We start from the raw sequence: 15,549 nt of genomic DNA, 5'->3' as shown, positions 1-15,549 counted from the left end.
ACTTATATTTCTGTTTTATAGTAAGGTTGTTCTACTCTTCTCAATGTAAAATGAGGAAGGTATTACTAATGGATGTTATTTATTGATTAATTATTTTCTTCAAGACTTTCTCTGATAGATTCTTTCTAATTGTACTGCATATGCTAATTCTTGCTGTTAATGAGTCTGGCTTTTCAGTGTTTACAGTTTGATACATAACTAACGAACAGACTGAAATCTATCACACTAGGGATAGTAAAGCAGAAAATGTATATGTGTGTGTGTATATATATTTGTTTATTTTAAAAGGTGAGGGTGCAAAAAAGTTTTGCCGAAATAAGAGCAAAAGTAAGAGAAGATAAAGGTAAAAAGAAAGTAAGAGGAAGGTAATGTATTGCCAATAAGTGTGGCTGAGTACATGTGCCTGTGTTTTGGGACGACAGACATGGAAACAAGAGTTTTTGCTAAAATACCAGAGAGAAACAAATAAGTTGGCACCTCTGAAATATTGAACTGAAATTTGTTAGTGATCATAGTGTGTCAAAAGCTTATTTTCTAGTGTGGTACACAATATGATGCGCTCCTGTTTTCTGAGTTGGAGTGTTCAGAGGTTGTTCCCATGCTTTTTTATCTCTAGCTGGTTTCTTTCCTTTTTTTTTTCTTTCTTACTTTGTTGTGCTGTTGCTCTTAAATATTAGCTGGAGTTCAGATGGTGACATAATCTAGAGAAATTTTTCGATATTGCTAGATTCTGTCATCTTGCAATACTTTATTCTGAATAATGCGTCAAGGAAAGAAAGATTGGTCAGGACTTGAAACAGACCCAATCCTGATCTTAATCATTGCTTGAAATATGTGTTGCTGCTTGAAATATGTGTTGCTGCCTTTATGAACCATTCAGCTTCTCAAAGATAATCATAATCTATATCATGCACTCAGTAATACTTTATATATACTGTCATGGTGATGTGCCCTCTTCTTCTGTTCCACCTATGAGTTTTTATTGGCCTGTATGCCATTTACAGGACTCTGCTGCTGCTCTTCTACTGCAGACAGCAAAGTAGTTTGTTCCTCAGGTGCTCATGCTCCAGCTCTTCAGTCTTGGAGGTTTTTCTTGTTCCCTCTGCAAATCTAGGCAACATTAGAAGCCCCCTTGCCAGAAGATACATAGGCAGATCTGCAATATTTAGCCTTTCAGAAGCAGACAGAGGGTTTTCTGCCCAAAATTACAGCCTGGCGTTTTATTCAAAATAAAAGCGTGTAGTCTTCAAAATGTATCAGTGTCTGCTAGAAGCATTTTTTGCTTGTAGCAGTCAAGTGAATTTTTCAAGCTCTATTAGTAATAATATAAGAAGCTTTGAACGATATTAGTGCTGAAGGAAGTAACTTGTGACTTTATCTTAATAGAAATTTTACTGAAAGACAGATCATTTCCTGTTTTAGGTAGGCACTGCGTATAGCATTTAAATCTGTACCATGTTTGTTTGTCTCCAATACCTTTCTAGGTTAAAATGTGCTAAATAGTTATCTTTCCTACCTGCAGGCCCTATGCCCTGTGATTGCCTTATGGAAGGAATTAATTTAACATTTGCACTCTGACTTTCCATTGCCTGTGGTGAAAATGTTTTTGTTTACCTTTTTTATGGCGAAAATGTAATTTTCTTTTTCTGCTGAGTGATTCAAAAGAAATGCAGCAAACCTCTAAGTTCTAGCTCTGAAAATCCAGGAAGACAGTGGTTTTCTTGTGACTTTTGGTAGATGGGCTTAGTTCAAATATGTGCTTTTTTTTTTCTTGAACTGAAAATTGTAATTCTGGAGATTAAAAAACGCAATGGGAGTTGAATTCAATCGGAAACAGAAAGTTGGATAATGTTAATCTTCTTTTAGCACAATGTAAACATAGTACAAAGTAGGGTTTTATAATACTGTTAAAAGAACAGTATTATAAAGAACTCTTAAGGAGTTCTTTTTCTGAAGCTAAAGCTGAGCAGCATGAGGACAAAACAGCTCAAAATTTGGATCTAGCTAATAAATTCTTTGGACATAGCCTGTAACTTTTTCCACTTTCAGATCTATGGTTCTGTAAGGAAAATATTTAACAGTATTTTAAAATTTGTGGCAACATTTGCTATCACTTTAACTGCTTCCCTCTTTTCCCTGCCCCAGACATTTTTTCACTATGGTGCTTTTAAGCTTTATGGCGTAAAAATGAAGTCTCAAAGCATTCCTTACAATAAATTTATTGAATAGGAGTTTGTTCACTTTTTTCCTGCTAGTGCTGCTCACTTCAGTGGGTAACAGTTATGTTCTACAGAAAACGTAGCTTCATAGCTGTGTTTTAAATCAGCAAATTGTAGAAGATGAAGCAATAGTATATGTGTTAAGCATGTAGAGGGGGAATGCCTTTTTATTTTTTCCTGAGCTCCATGTGAAGGAATTGCATTCATTGCCTGACATACAGTTTGATTCTAAAGACTGGAAGGAAATAGTGTGCAGGACACAACAAAAAGGTAGAATATTTTCAGAGGGCTTGTTTCAAAAGAGCTTGAAGGTCTCTTATTATGTTTGATTCCAAATCCTAAAGGAACAAGGAAATGAGCACTAACACTTGTTTTTATTGACCATGTGTTTACTACTTTTACCTTATTCAACATATAAATGAATACCAAACTTACCAAAACAAACAAATCCATAAAATAAAGCTTGTTACGATTTTCCAACTTGAACACTGAATGGTATTTCTCTTGGGGCATCTGATGATTGGTTAACTGGTGTGCAATATATATCTTCAAAAACAAAAATGAAAAAATTCTTGCTGTTTATGCAGCTTGCTTTGATGCATATGAATTGAAAAAAACCCAAAACTATCCAGTGTCTAATTTTGCTTTGAATTCTCTTCTGTAGTTTCTGACTTCACTAAAAAGAAGGGAAACACTCCCAAAACATGTTACCTAATCGCATCTTAAGCATAGCCTGGCTGTTGAGTATTTTCTCACTCTTACATTTTGTTTGTAAATTCTAGTATTATGTGCAAATCCATTATTTTTTCAAATACAAATGCTCTATTCTTTTATTTTGAATTTGAGCAAGATTACGTATAGCAGTATGAATATTACAGTGGAATTTATATAAGCATCTGATTTTTATATCATGGATCACAATCCTACTGGACTTGGTGTAAACAGTGTTTAAAAAAAAAAGGGCAGCAAAACCCCCATTCACATAAAGAAAGGAAGAACAAGATGGATGGATACAGACATACGTCTAAGGAAATATAAGAAATAAATTAAACTATGTACGTCACCATAGTAAGTGAGATACTTGCAGCTGTTGCTTTTCAGGCAGTACAGAACAGCAGTTTTCAGGCAGCCTTTAGGAGATGACCATTTGCAGGTCTGTATTGTAAGTGTGAAGGGCAGTCAGGGAGACAGAATGACATTTTTTCTTGAAAAAAAAAAAATAGTGGATAGGCAAGGGAGGCTAGCATTTGCAGGGATTAGAGCTTGGAATTGAGTTTCTGATACAGAATGAGTGATAAGGAGATTGGAAGTTGGTCATGGATCTGAAAATGGGGAAAAAAAAACAACCAATAGGTGATGACAAATTAGCCAGTGGAAAGACAGTATCCCAGCCGAAGTAATGGAATTGGTTATCAGTTGTTTCAGAGGTCTTCTGCATGGATATAACTGTGTCAAGACTTCAAGCAAGTTTGCCTGCCAGATAGATGGATGTCAGTAATGTTAAAATAAAGAAATAGAAAATTATTAGTAGAAATAATAATGTAAATGATAAAATAATGAAAATTAGTTTTTGAAAGACTGAAATGCATCTGTCAATTCACAGTGCAGGTTGATTATTCTGTATGTTACCTTTCCATTCAGAAGCTTTGAAGCATAATTTATCATGGGAGAATAAATTACAAAATGTATGTCTGTGTGGTTGTTTTGTGTGTAATGGTAACAATTTAGTATACAGCAATTATTAGTGCTTTGTGTTCTTGATTTGTTTGGAAGTTTAATGGTAAGCTTAGATACGTATTCAAATAACATTTGCTGGTAGATAGTTACTGGCTGAATAATGATACCAGTAAATGTTATGTTGTCTTGTTTGACAAGAACTCTTTATACCAGTCCTTGTTGCCTAACTCTCCTGATAGGTCTGTTCATTTTTTCTGTTTTTTTTTTCCATCAAGTGTTCCCCACCCTTACTTTCTCATTGTTCTACATCTTTTGTCACATTCGTGCCCACCAGCTGCTTGTTTGTGTGTGGCTTTTCTATTTGACTTTTTTTTAGGGGTTGTATAACACTTTATCCTTTTGTTTCCATTTGGAGGACTTTTGCATCTTTAAGTCCCTGTTTTACAGAAGGAAAAAAAACACCAACAAAACTAGTTTTTTCCAATTCAGTTACGTTCCTTAACATACCAATTTTTATATCAAAACAGCACAATTAAAATGTTAACTTTTTGTAGGCAGGAGGCATGTTATATATGTGACAATGCCTTTGTTGGCACATGACTTATTATAACACAGTAAGTTTCTAAGTCATTAAGGAACCATAAAATAAACCAGAAGTTTGTGTAAATCTCCTAAAAGTCTACACCTGTTAAATCGACCATTAAATTTTGAGGGATTGTGCCCTGCCTTCTGCAGACCACATAGATTATTTGTTACTGTAGATGCATAAAGAAATAATATCATAATGATGATAGATGAGCTTAGCCTTGTAAATAAGGAAAATGTTACCATACTTAGTTCCAGGAATGAAACAAAGTCTCATAATTCTGTCTTTAAATACAATACCATGATTTAAATTCAAAAGCATGATTGAATGAGATAACATTTGCTGCCAAAGTATCTGAACCAACTTGGAGGTGATAGTTTTGAACTTTTTTGTTGTTCATTTAATTGTTTTATTATCAGAGGGAGTGAAAATAATCAGCTATGTCAAACCAAAAATAAACATGCTGTTTTGGAACACGTTAATGCAATATCTTTTCACTGTAAATGCTGAGGATTAAATGTACCAGAAGAAAATATAACAAGTGTGCAATAGGTAAATAGGGGATAATCTGCATCCTATGCTGATCTCCTTCTGATCTCTGATAGTTAGATACAGCCTTAAATTTTGCAGCATATGAACTAACTCTGCTTCCAAAATGCTTGTTATTAATTACAACCATTATAAACAAACATATTCCCAAGCCTTTTAGTTCCCTATGTGCTTTCTTGAATACTACATTAATTGTATTTTCCTAACAAAAGAATGGTTATTTTCTTTTAAGGCTGAGGGTTTTGAATTAGTACAAGAATTAATCAGATCTTGTGGCCTTAATTAAAACTGTAATATGTTGCTAATTGCTTTTCTATATTACAGGCAGAAGCTGATGTTTCTACTTGGTGTGGGCAGTTTGCAGCTCTTCGTTCAAAGCAATTGGACTGGGCCTCCTGTTCATTTGAAGCTTCAGGACTTTTTGCCACCTGCATTGTTACAGAAATTCTGTGAGGTATACTTGGATTTTAATAAGCTGTCCTTTTATCGCCACTGCTTTTCACAAATGACCGTAACACAAATGTGTCAGAGAAGGCACATTTATGAGGCGCAGTGCTAGAATGAATTGCCTTGATCCTTGATCCTACTGGCTGCTATTGCAAGCGTCTTCAGCTGTATCAGTTTTGTACCCAGTGTCCTAAAAGTAGTTACTGTGTTTCTCTTAAGTAGAGATTTCCTGCTGGAGATTTGGTTTTGGATGGGGAAGATATGTTTGTTATATGGGAGCATTTACTCGAAGGGCATTTGCAGTCAATAAACTTTATTTATTTTGGGATGTGTTCTTAGCTGGATCAAAGAAAGGTATTTATAAATGGCTTAGAAATTTTCCCTCCTTAGGATAAGGTAGAAGCTGCATATCTTGCGAGTAGTAGAATACATGGCAGATACTAAGAGAACAGTAGATTTGGATGCTTAGTATCCTGTTAGGCTCATGGATGATGCTGAGTGAATTGTAGTAGTATTAGTACAAAAATGCTAACTCAAATAGAACTTTTGGTAGAGGAGGGGAATGTAGGGTATGAAACTGAGGACTGTCAGTTTTATATAATTCACCATGTTTTTATGTAAATAACTAATCAACACCATAATTTCTTTTTAGTGAGATGCATATATTGTTTCTCATGGCAGTACCATGCTCCATCTCGTGACTCCGGCACCTGTGGTTTAGCACAGCTTCTTGAGCGTTAATTTTTCTTTTCGAATTAAAGTTACGGTAAAATACTGATTACTGCAGCATGTCAGGGAAGAACATATCACTAGTCTCTGCTAAAGCTAAATCTACACATGGGTTTAAATTCAAAATTCCACTGTAAATAAGGTATGAACCATGAGCAATGTAAATGCTGTGAACTGTGGAATGAGGGAAAGTTTGAGTGTGTGAAAAGTTTCATGTAAAACCATCGGATCTGTGTTGCAATATTGTGGCATGTTTTTGCAAGAATTCCATAATTCATAAAGTCCTACCCCAGGTTTGTTTGCAAGGTTGTATTTCTAAATAACTAATTCAGATAAAATATCTTTCCCCTTTTTTAAATAGATGTTCATCAGTTTGGTTTATCTTTTACAGCTGGCATGGTGTGAATATAGGCTTATTTTTTGCTTGATTTTTGATACTAGAAATTCAAATCTCATCTTCTGATGACTAAATAAGTCACAGTGGAAACCAAGTATACTAAACCTTATAGGGTGTGAAATGAGTTAGCAGAAATTTTAAAGTATGCTATTTCTGAGGGAAAAGTTCAATTTGCCTTTATATATAATAAAAAAAATAAGAAATACAAACTAATTTCTTCCATTCTCCTTATAATTTGTTTATAATCTTTAAGGTTATAGTATTAAAATATTCTTATGATCTGTGGGTACTGTTTAGTGAAGAAGTCTAATATTCTGTGTTAGTGTATATGCTCAGGCTGCAGTCTAACACAGAGGCTGCAGCTCAAGATGATAGTCATGGAATTGCTGTCACTGACAGAGTTCACAGGCCTGTAAAACACAGTGCTCATAATTCCTATTAACCGTCCCATTTATTGTCTGTCTTAATGGAAGAATGAGATACTAATTGTCTGTTGAATAAGGAAATACACATCTCCTGTTTAGTTTTTGTTATGTATCAGCTGTGGCTGTGAATGTAATGCATTAAAAGATGTTTGCTTATGCAGAGGTGATATTCCAGAAACTGAACTGGCAAGAGATTACAAAGGAAAACAGACTTGAGTGTACTTGATTTCTAATGAGTACTGCATCAGAGTTTGATATTGCTGCAAGGTTTAGCTATTTATGTATTCAGACAGAAGTTTACCTTTATTTATATTACTGCTGTCTATATTATCTTCTTCTGAAATGTTAGTGAGGGTTTTTTCCAAAAGCACTAAACACTTATGTGCTAAAATATAATATTCAGTTCTCTTCTTTATTAAACATCTTCATTCAGAAGCTTTTGTATGTTTTGAATTATCTTTATGTACTTACTTTTCTTTCCAAGGATTCTTAGTATATAAACATTCCGTAACAATGAACGTCTCGATAAACTGACATTTTTGTGCTTCCATTAATCCAGCTTTCCTCTCTTGCATACACAGATATTCAGAAAAAGTGGGTTAAAAATATAGCTCTAATTTTCTCCATCTGTTGTAGTCTTCCCTATTCTGTCATCAAGACTGATACAATCCTATTTTAAATAGACCTTCTGTTTTTCAGGTTTTCAGACCAAAATGATCTTTTTCCCATATTGAGGTTAAAAAATTATGTCTTCATGTTTCTTTTAGCCTGCTCTAAGCAATATCACTAATTTTCAGCCTTACAATGTCTCATTTATTTCAGAAATGTTTTTAAAACTGTTGTTCTTATTTTCAGAACACTTTATTGGATTAGTCTTAACTTTATGCTTTCAGGCCATATAACTGCTGCCATTTTTATCCTTTGAAAGTTTCGCCTCTAGGTCAGTGGTGTAGTTTCATTTCTGCTCCCAGATAACTTCTGAATGCATCATTAATTTCTTATGAGTGCATTAAGACTGCATGAGACTATCTTTTAATTTCAGTGAAGAACAAATAAAATAGCCTCTTTTAGATGAGTTGCTGGTAGGGGCCTCTTGGATGTCTTCCATGAACAATATTCATGAGTATGTGTACATTATTTCCCATCCCCCAAATTGATTCCAGCCTTCTCTGTAAATTACGGTTACATTCATGTACTCTATTAGGATTTCTTTTTATGTTGTGCAGAACTGGCTTGTGCTTTTCTCTTTTGAGTCCACACACAAAAGTAATTCAGTAATTTCTAAACAGAAAACCAGCTAGCGTTGTAGTTACTAGGTGTCTTTTGGTTTTCTAAAATAACTTTGAGACTTTACCACACCAATTAAATAGTCTGACTGATACTATCTTGAGTTTTTTTAATAAGTGGATTGTGTTAAAGGAAGATTTTAAAAAGTACTAGATTTCAGTTAAAATGGATTAGCAGTTCTGGCTTTGAACTTGCTGGTATTAGACTAAAACATTTTTATTGAGCTAAGTGCTTGTAATAAGTGGCCTATAGTAATAGGCTCCTTGTGTCTTAAAGAACTGTTGCTGTCTGTCTGCATGTAAGGGCATAAAAGGTACAGAACTGTTGAGGTTGGAGCATATTTATCCTGCCTTAATTTGAGAGTTTCTGAGGAGTGGCTCATACAATTTAGTTTAGTATTTTCAGTAGATGAACTGGACAAAACTGTGTTGTAGGACTAATTAAGACCACCAATGACTGTAAGAATGTTGTGAGGACAAGCTGCTTTAATTGTTTGTTGTCTGAATTCATATTCACAAATAGGATATATTTGGTAACAGTGAGAAGCTCCATCCGGAAGAAGATCCCAATGTGTTAATTGATAATACATGTAAATAACTAGTAGGAATCCTCCAAATACATGTATCAGCAGCTCCTGCTGGCTTTTTTGTAACTTCCAGGCTGATTCCAAATACTGAGTTTTGGAATGCGTTTGAATAACTCTTTTTCCTTATACTTGTATTACTGCTGCTTTTTTGCATTATTTGATCCTTTTGCTGAAAGAGACTGATCTATTACCACACTTCTATTGATACCAATAGCCATGTTGATAATTCATGTGAAAAACACCAATGTACTATATAGTATACTATTTGAAATCTGATATGATTCCTTAGCCTTGTTAATTCAATCTATTGGAAATTCCTCTTTTGGAATGGTGCTTGGCTTCCATTAGCATAAACTAGCCAGAAAGAAGGAGTTGAATTTTAGCCTGATTGATGTGCTGTTTGAATACCAGTGACCAGCACGATACAGGCTTTAAAGATTTGGTAAATTTCTCTCACTTGTGGGGAATATAAGGGGGGATGATAAAGGTTAAGTGTGGAGTCAGAGTCTTGTAAGCAGAGATAATCTGCTAAACTATCCTACAGTCTTGCCCTACATTCCCTTGCTATGAATATAGAAAAGAAGGGAGTTTCTTAATACAGCCACTTGGAAAATATTCCCTTAAAAATGAAGCAAAGTTACCCTCATAGGGAATGTGAATAAGAGCATTCATAACCAAGTACTTCTGTATGTAGCACTCTCAGTGAAGTCTTGCTTATGCTAGCTCACCTTTATTATCTTCAGTCCGCAGCTCAGCTCTGCATGGGTTACCTGTTGCTGGCTTGGATCATGAAACTGGAGACAGCCTCCACTGTAATCTTACGTCCTTTGCAGAAAGCTGAAGAGAGAAGCAGTTACAAACAAAACCAATTTTTCCATCCCCTAAAGTCTAGAGTAAAGAGTGCATTCTGTTCCAGAGGACCAAATCTTTGGCTGGTAACCTTAGTATATCCGCCATTATTCTGGAAGATGTATCAGCTTAGCTTTGACAAATGACAAATTGTTGTGCAGTAGTCTTTGTACTGTTTAAAACCTGAGAAGCCCAGTATATAAGGCTTAGTAGCCACATACAGGTTCCTTATTTGATAGCTTGTTTCTTTCCACTCCTCTCCATTTTTTAATTCTTCCCAAGCCTTTAGTCTGGCTTTTTCTACCTCTGTCTCCACTTACCTTTTTAATATTTAGGGAAAGGATCCGCAAGATTGAGAAAGAACTGATATAATGTTAGGAAGGCCAGTTCGGAGCAGTCCCTTATACAAAAATAAAAGCATACCAAATGCTCGTGTTGCCTCTAATCATAATTGTTAGCAAGAAAAGAACATGAAGTCTCTAAACTAAAATTCTCATACACTCTATTCTCAGAGCTATTGAATGTGAATGGCAGAAGTTTTTTTCTGATTATTATCATCATTACTCCAGTTATAACAGTTGTGCTGGGAAATACTTTTGAAATACCATGAAATAGCCAAGAGTACTGTCTAGCTTGCAGTTGATTTAGGGCTTTAGTAGTAGTTATTTAACAGTAGCTGTTAAGTTTGGAAGTTGAATACATAACCAGCTGTGTTTCAGAGATTAAAACGTGCATTTAGAGTGAATTGAGCTTCATTTATCTGTATTTAGTCCAGAGGTGGTTGAACAGAACCACCTGCATGTCCAACAGAAATTGGATGATTACCTCAGAGATTTTGCAGCGTATGTGCATATAGTAATTGTCTAGTATATGTTTCTGTGCTTTAAGAAAATTATTCCTTAATAAAATGATTACACGTTTTGATGGCAAGTCTGGTGAAGAATGGAAAGACTCAACACTCTAACCCAGGTTTACTAGGTCAAGAACATTGTGTTAGCAAGTCTTGGGTTGTGGCTATTTTGAGATATGTGAAATTTTATAGCTATATGAGATGGGTTTGACACTTTTAATATTTAAGTGTTTAAACACAAGAAGACCAGCTCAAAATGTCTTTTTACTCTTGGCCAGTGTTTTAGGGATTTTTGTGGACTTGATTGCTCACTTTTCAGCCCTTGAAACTGTAAAAGCTTAAATATCTACCTCATTTATATGTAGCTGTTCTCTCATCTTAAAGACTACCTTAGGGCAGTAAATTCTGTTGTTAGAATTCTGCACTGACAATGCAGTCTTAGAGCAGAAATTAGAAGAATGAATGTTGGTTTAGGCTTTCTCAGTAAAAAGAAAAAGATATCTGCTTTCCTGTATGTGATTTGCTTCCTGGAAAAGAAGATGGATTTGTTAAAACAGAAGACAGGAGTTCTTTGGCTCTGAGACTTGTTGGCTTATTGTCAAGGCTATGACATGTCATCATCTCTCTCTTCTCCCTCCCTTGTTACATTCCTTGTAATGTTATATTAGCTGGACTGAGCTCTCCAGCGAAAGGACTTGAAATGTGAATTTGAGATTAATTGGTTGCTACGGTGCTTAAACAAGTGTAAATTACTATACCATAGCAAGGCTGTTTTAGAAAATGGTTCTATAACAAAGCTTATAGCTTCTTTGCTTTCCCACTGAGTATTTTAAATACTGTCTACTTTGGTTACAGAAAGAATCAAAACGGAGCAGACGGGGGAAAAAAGTTTAAGTTAAACTGAAAGTTAATATTAAGTGTTCTATTATATGTGTGTGTGGATTTTAAAAATGAATCTTTAGAAGTACTGAATGATGACTTTCCCTTTCAAAATCAGAGTAGAGATGTTGGTAAGGCTGTTCCTTTCTGAATCACTAGAGGTGGGAGGGATCTGGTATACTTCCATTTGGCAGTTTCTTTCCTTTATTCTCAAGTGGTTTGTTAGACTATTGTAAACTTTGTTTTCTACATTGGGATAGAAATTACTCCAGTGATGTCATACAAGAATTCCACTTGAGTAAATAATTTAAAGTCCCAAGTAATTGTCTAAAAAGTAAAAGTATTTTCGATGTTAATGCAAGGTAAAGAATTAATGAAGCTAAGCAAATCAGAAAAAAAGCCTTAAAGATTACCCGGTCATTAAAAAGTGAACTAGGGAAATAATGTGGCTTAACAACTTTTATCTTTAATGTAACCTGTTGGTAAAGGTATTGAAAAGAGTTTCAAATAACTTAGGAATTACATTATTCGTTTAGTTTAAAAAGCTGAAATGTGACTGAAATAACTTTGAACCTGGTTGTGTAGACTGAATAAGAATCTTTCTCAGGCAAGTGAATTCAATGCAAGCTGTCATGTAACCTTTTGTCTCTTTCCCTTCCATTCCCTTTTCTTGCCCCTTTCATACCAACTGAAAACAAAAGCCCTACTTTTTTAAGTTTGCAAAGGAAACCTGCCATATGAGAGCCAGGAATAAACCGATGAACTGACATCTCCAAGTCTGAAGATAAACTGCTTTAATGCTTTCATTGCATTAAAAGGGAGAGAAAAATAGGTGACTGTCACATGACAGTCACTGCTGAGAGACAGATTCCTTGGATAGCTACCTCAAGCCCGTTAAGTAAAAGAATTACTGTAGGGAACGTCGTACAGAAAAGCATACAAAGCAGAGAGAGGTTCTTATTTATTGGACAAGGGGAAGAATGACTCTTAATATTGCTGTCCTGATGCCACTCCAGCGCCCTCTGGGGAAAGAGGAAGATAACGCATATTGACATCACTGGAGGAATATCTAGTGTATTTGAGTGCTGTAGGATTAATTTAATTAACAAATTATTTTATTTCTGTGATTACAAATTGAATGGCAAGGATTTATCAGAAGATTTTCTCCTTAGATCATGGGAGGGATTGTATTACTGGAATGTGTTTGGGGATAGTGTTGACTGGACATCTGCATTTCAGGTAGGAGGAAATCAGAGTCTTTCAGATCATGTTGTTATGGTGTATCTGGACAGCAAGAAACAAGGGAGAATTCACCATGACTTGGTAAAAGGTTGAGGCTCCAAGAGACAATGATTTGTTTATTTTTTAAATGTGTTGAGCAGACTTTTTCCTTAAATACACGAACAGTTATTTTTTCTAATTCTGTATCACATGATTTGTTTATAAACTTACTTATGTTTCCTGAAACTTGTAATTTTTTTTATTCTTCTTTCAGCCAAAAATGCTGCATGCAGCTATTCTGAAGATGCTGGTTCTAGATGGTGAATCAGTCTATACTTTGACTTCTCATCCTATTTTGCTGCTTATAGCCAGGATAATCCTTGTGAATTCAAGACAGAAACTTGCATCTTTTCAGGTAAGAAGTATGTGACTGACGATTGTGACTGCCAGCTACTCATTAATTGGTTCTCTCTTTCTTTTTTTCATACCTCATTGAATCGGTGTAACTTCCTTTTCTTTTTCTGTAGTTCTGAGGTTTTTCTCTCTCAGAAACAGTTCAGACAAAGTGCTTACAATCAAATGCAAGTATGTTTTTCTTAAAGATCAGCTATTTTCTCACTGTCTTCCCCAAAAGAGAAGAAAGATGCCTTCATTAACTGGAAAAATTAGAAAATGTATTTTTTAATTTTTTTAATGTGTCTTTTTTTAAAAGACACATACTTTGGAACATTATTTGAGGGGGGGGTGGGAGGAATGCCCTGTAATGCAGCATACATTACTATGTCCTTTTTAACAAGCTTTGGGATATTGTTAACTGTTACTGTATGAATCTACTGAATGAGTTCTAGGCACCAAGGAAGTCCTCTCTTTTTGTTTGTCACTGTCCTCTATCTCTTCTGCAGGCATCCATGTGGAAGCTACCTTAATTTTCAGTTGTGCTTGTACATTAAAAACAAGAAGATATGATGAACCTCTTCTCAAGAGAGTTTTTGTCTCTACCTCTTCTGTAGTTTAGCAGCAGGCTGGTTGGTAGCAGGACTCTCTGGAACTGGGAGACTTAAGAGCAGCAACTTCTCTTTATTGCATTCCAGTTGAACAGAATTTGGCTGGAGATCAAAATGCCACATGGTCCCTCTTTATGCTTGGCTGACAATATCTGTTCCCAGCTGGGTCTTTGTATGAGTGATGAATTAAACTGTGTGGGAGATGTTGGCTGTACAGCATTTCTGGAAGCCAAGCTCTTCCATCGTTTTCCCTGTTATTCACAGACGAGTGCTGTTGAATTTCAGCAATTGGGTCAGTCAGGGAGGCAGAAAATCTACCTGGTATAGAGAATTCCCTTGCTGACTCCTCTCAGACTGACATAATGGGGGGCTGCCTTCTACCTAGTGGAGGGTCAGTTACTTGTGGCTACATCAAGTTTGGGCAGTAGTTCAAAGGCAGCAACTGATAAAAACTACTTTCATCAACAGGTCAGTGTAGCAATTAAAGCTTGCCATTCTTTCTCATTTCAGCTTGATTCAAAGGAAGTCTCTTAATACCTTTGCTTCTTAAGTTTAGTGCAAATAAATTTAAAACAGGGTAAAATGCTCTGAAATATATTAGCTAAAGCATCAATAAAAGCCCTGTTTTATTCAAAAATGCTATTGCACATGGAAGATTAAATGCTTAAAAAACATTCAAAAATTCTTAACTTGGCTCCCAGAAAACTAACATTGCTGATAGAATATTGTACAGAGCTCAGCTGGCTTACCTGAAACTTTATAAATATGTTCTGTCTGATTCTAACATTTTGGAGTGGCAAGCATCAGGCCTCAGGAAATTGTATCATTAAGCTGGATACTCACTTGTCTGGGAAAATGAATACTTCATTATATAAAGCTAAACTGAAGTAATTTGAAACTTCTTATTTAAATTGCCTTTAGGTTTCTAAATAAGTGATGAAATGTTTGGATTTTTACCTTTTTCGCAAAATCTGTTGTTTGTGTGCTTTTACTTCGTTGAGATTTATATCAAAAGCTATCTTTCATTGCTTTTTGAAATAGATGCTGCCATTCTTTTTGATGGTTCCTTTCTAGGGACATTACAGTCAACTACATGTGATTGGTTTAGATGTTTTTGCTTGAATACTGTACAGCCCTTAGGTCGGTCTGATGTAAGCATACTTTTATAAAAAGTTCAGAAGATAGGTGCCTCTCGAAGCACTCAAACACCTGTTCGTAGAAAATGATTGGTGTGCTAACAGTAGCAGAATAACTAGTAATCATTAGAGTATGTGTAGAGGTATGCCCTACGTTCACAGATGATAATCTTAAGTGTAATTTTGAGAGTAGAATATTAGAGTATCAATTAGCTTTTCCATACATTTCCACCTGGTGCAGCTAGAGAGGGATAAGATATGCTGGGGAACCTACCTGATTTTAGAAAACTGTGTACACAAAACGTATTTCCTGAGCTATGATTCAGCTCTGCTATAGAATGATTACTTAGTTCAGTAAGGTATTTGCCCTTCTGAAATTCCATGTACAAACATTAATACTCTCAATTGTGATTGTAAGGTGTGCTCATGAGCAGTTCTGGTCCTTTTCCACCTCTCTGTCTCCTTTCTACCCCCATCTGAAGAAATAAAAAAAGATTAAACAGAACAGGAAAAAATGCATAGAAGGGCAACACTGGATGATGAGAAAAACTGAATGGCTTCCATACAAAAAGTAACTAAATAGTCTAGGACTCTTCAGCCTGGAAAGATTACTGAAGTGTGCGATCATGGCTGTCTATTAAAATCGTGAATGTGACATGAAAGAATCTAAGTAGGAAACACTTTTTTTTGTCTTTCTCTTACAAGAAT

General features: G+C 35.3%; 1 protein-coding gene across 1 annotated transcript in view; it reads left to right on the top strand.

The window, feature by feature from the left end:
- The window catches only part of TTC27 (tetratricopeptide repeat domain 27), a 133,521-nt gene that overhangs the window by 3,675 nt on the left and 114,297 nt on the right, over window positions 1-15,549 (top strand). The window contains exons 3-4 of the mRNA XM_059834758.1: window positions 5,356-5,485; window positions 12,976-13,116. Coding sequence (XP_059690741.1) covers window positions 5,356-5,485; window positions 12,976-13,116 — 271 coding nt within the window. The remainder of the gene's footprint in view (window positions 1-5,355; window positions 5,486-12,975; window positions 13,117-15,549) is intronic.

The sequence above is a fragment of the Gavia stellata genome, chromosome 2 (genome assembly GCF_030936135.1).
Source record: "Gavia stellata isolate bGavSte3 chromosome 2, bGavSte3.hap2, whole genome shotgun sequence".
NCBI classification, from domain to species: Eukaryota; Metazoa; Chordata; class Aves; order Gaviiformes; family Gaviidae; genus Gavia; species Gavia stellata.
This window is presented reverse-complemented; position numbering and strand designations above follow the sequence as displayed.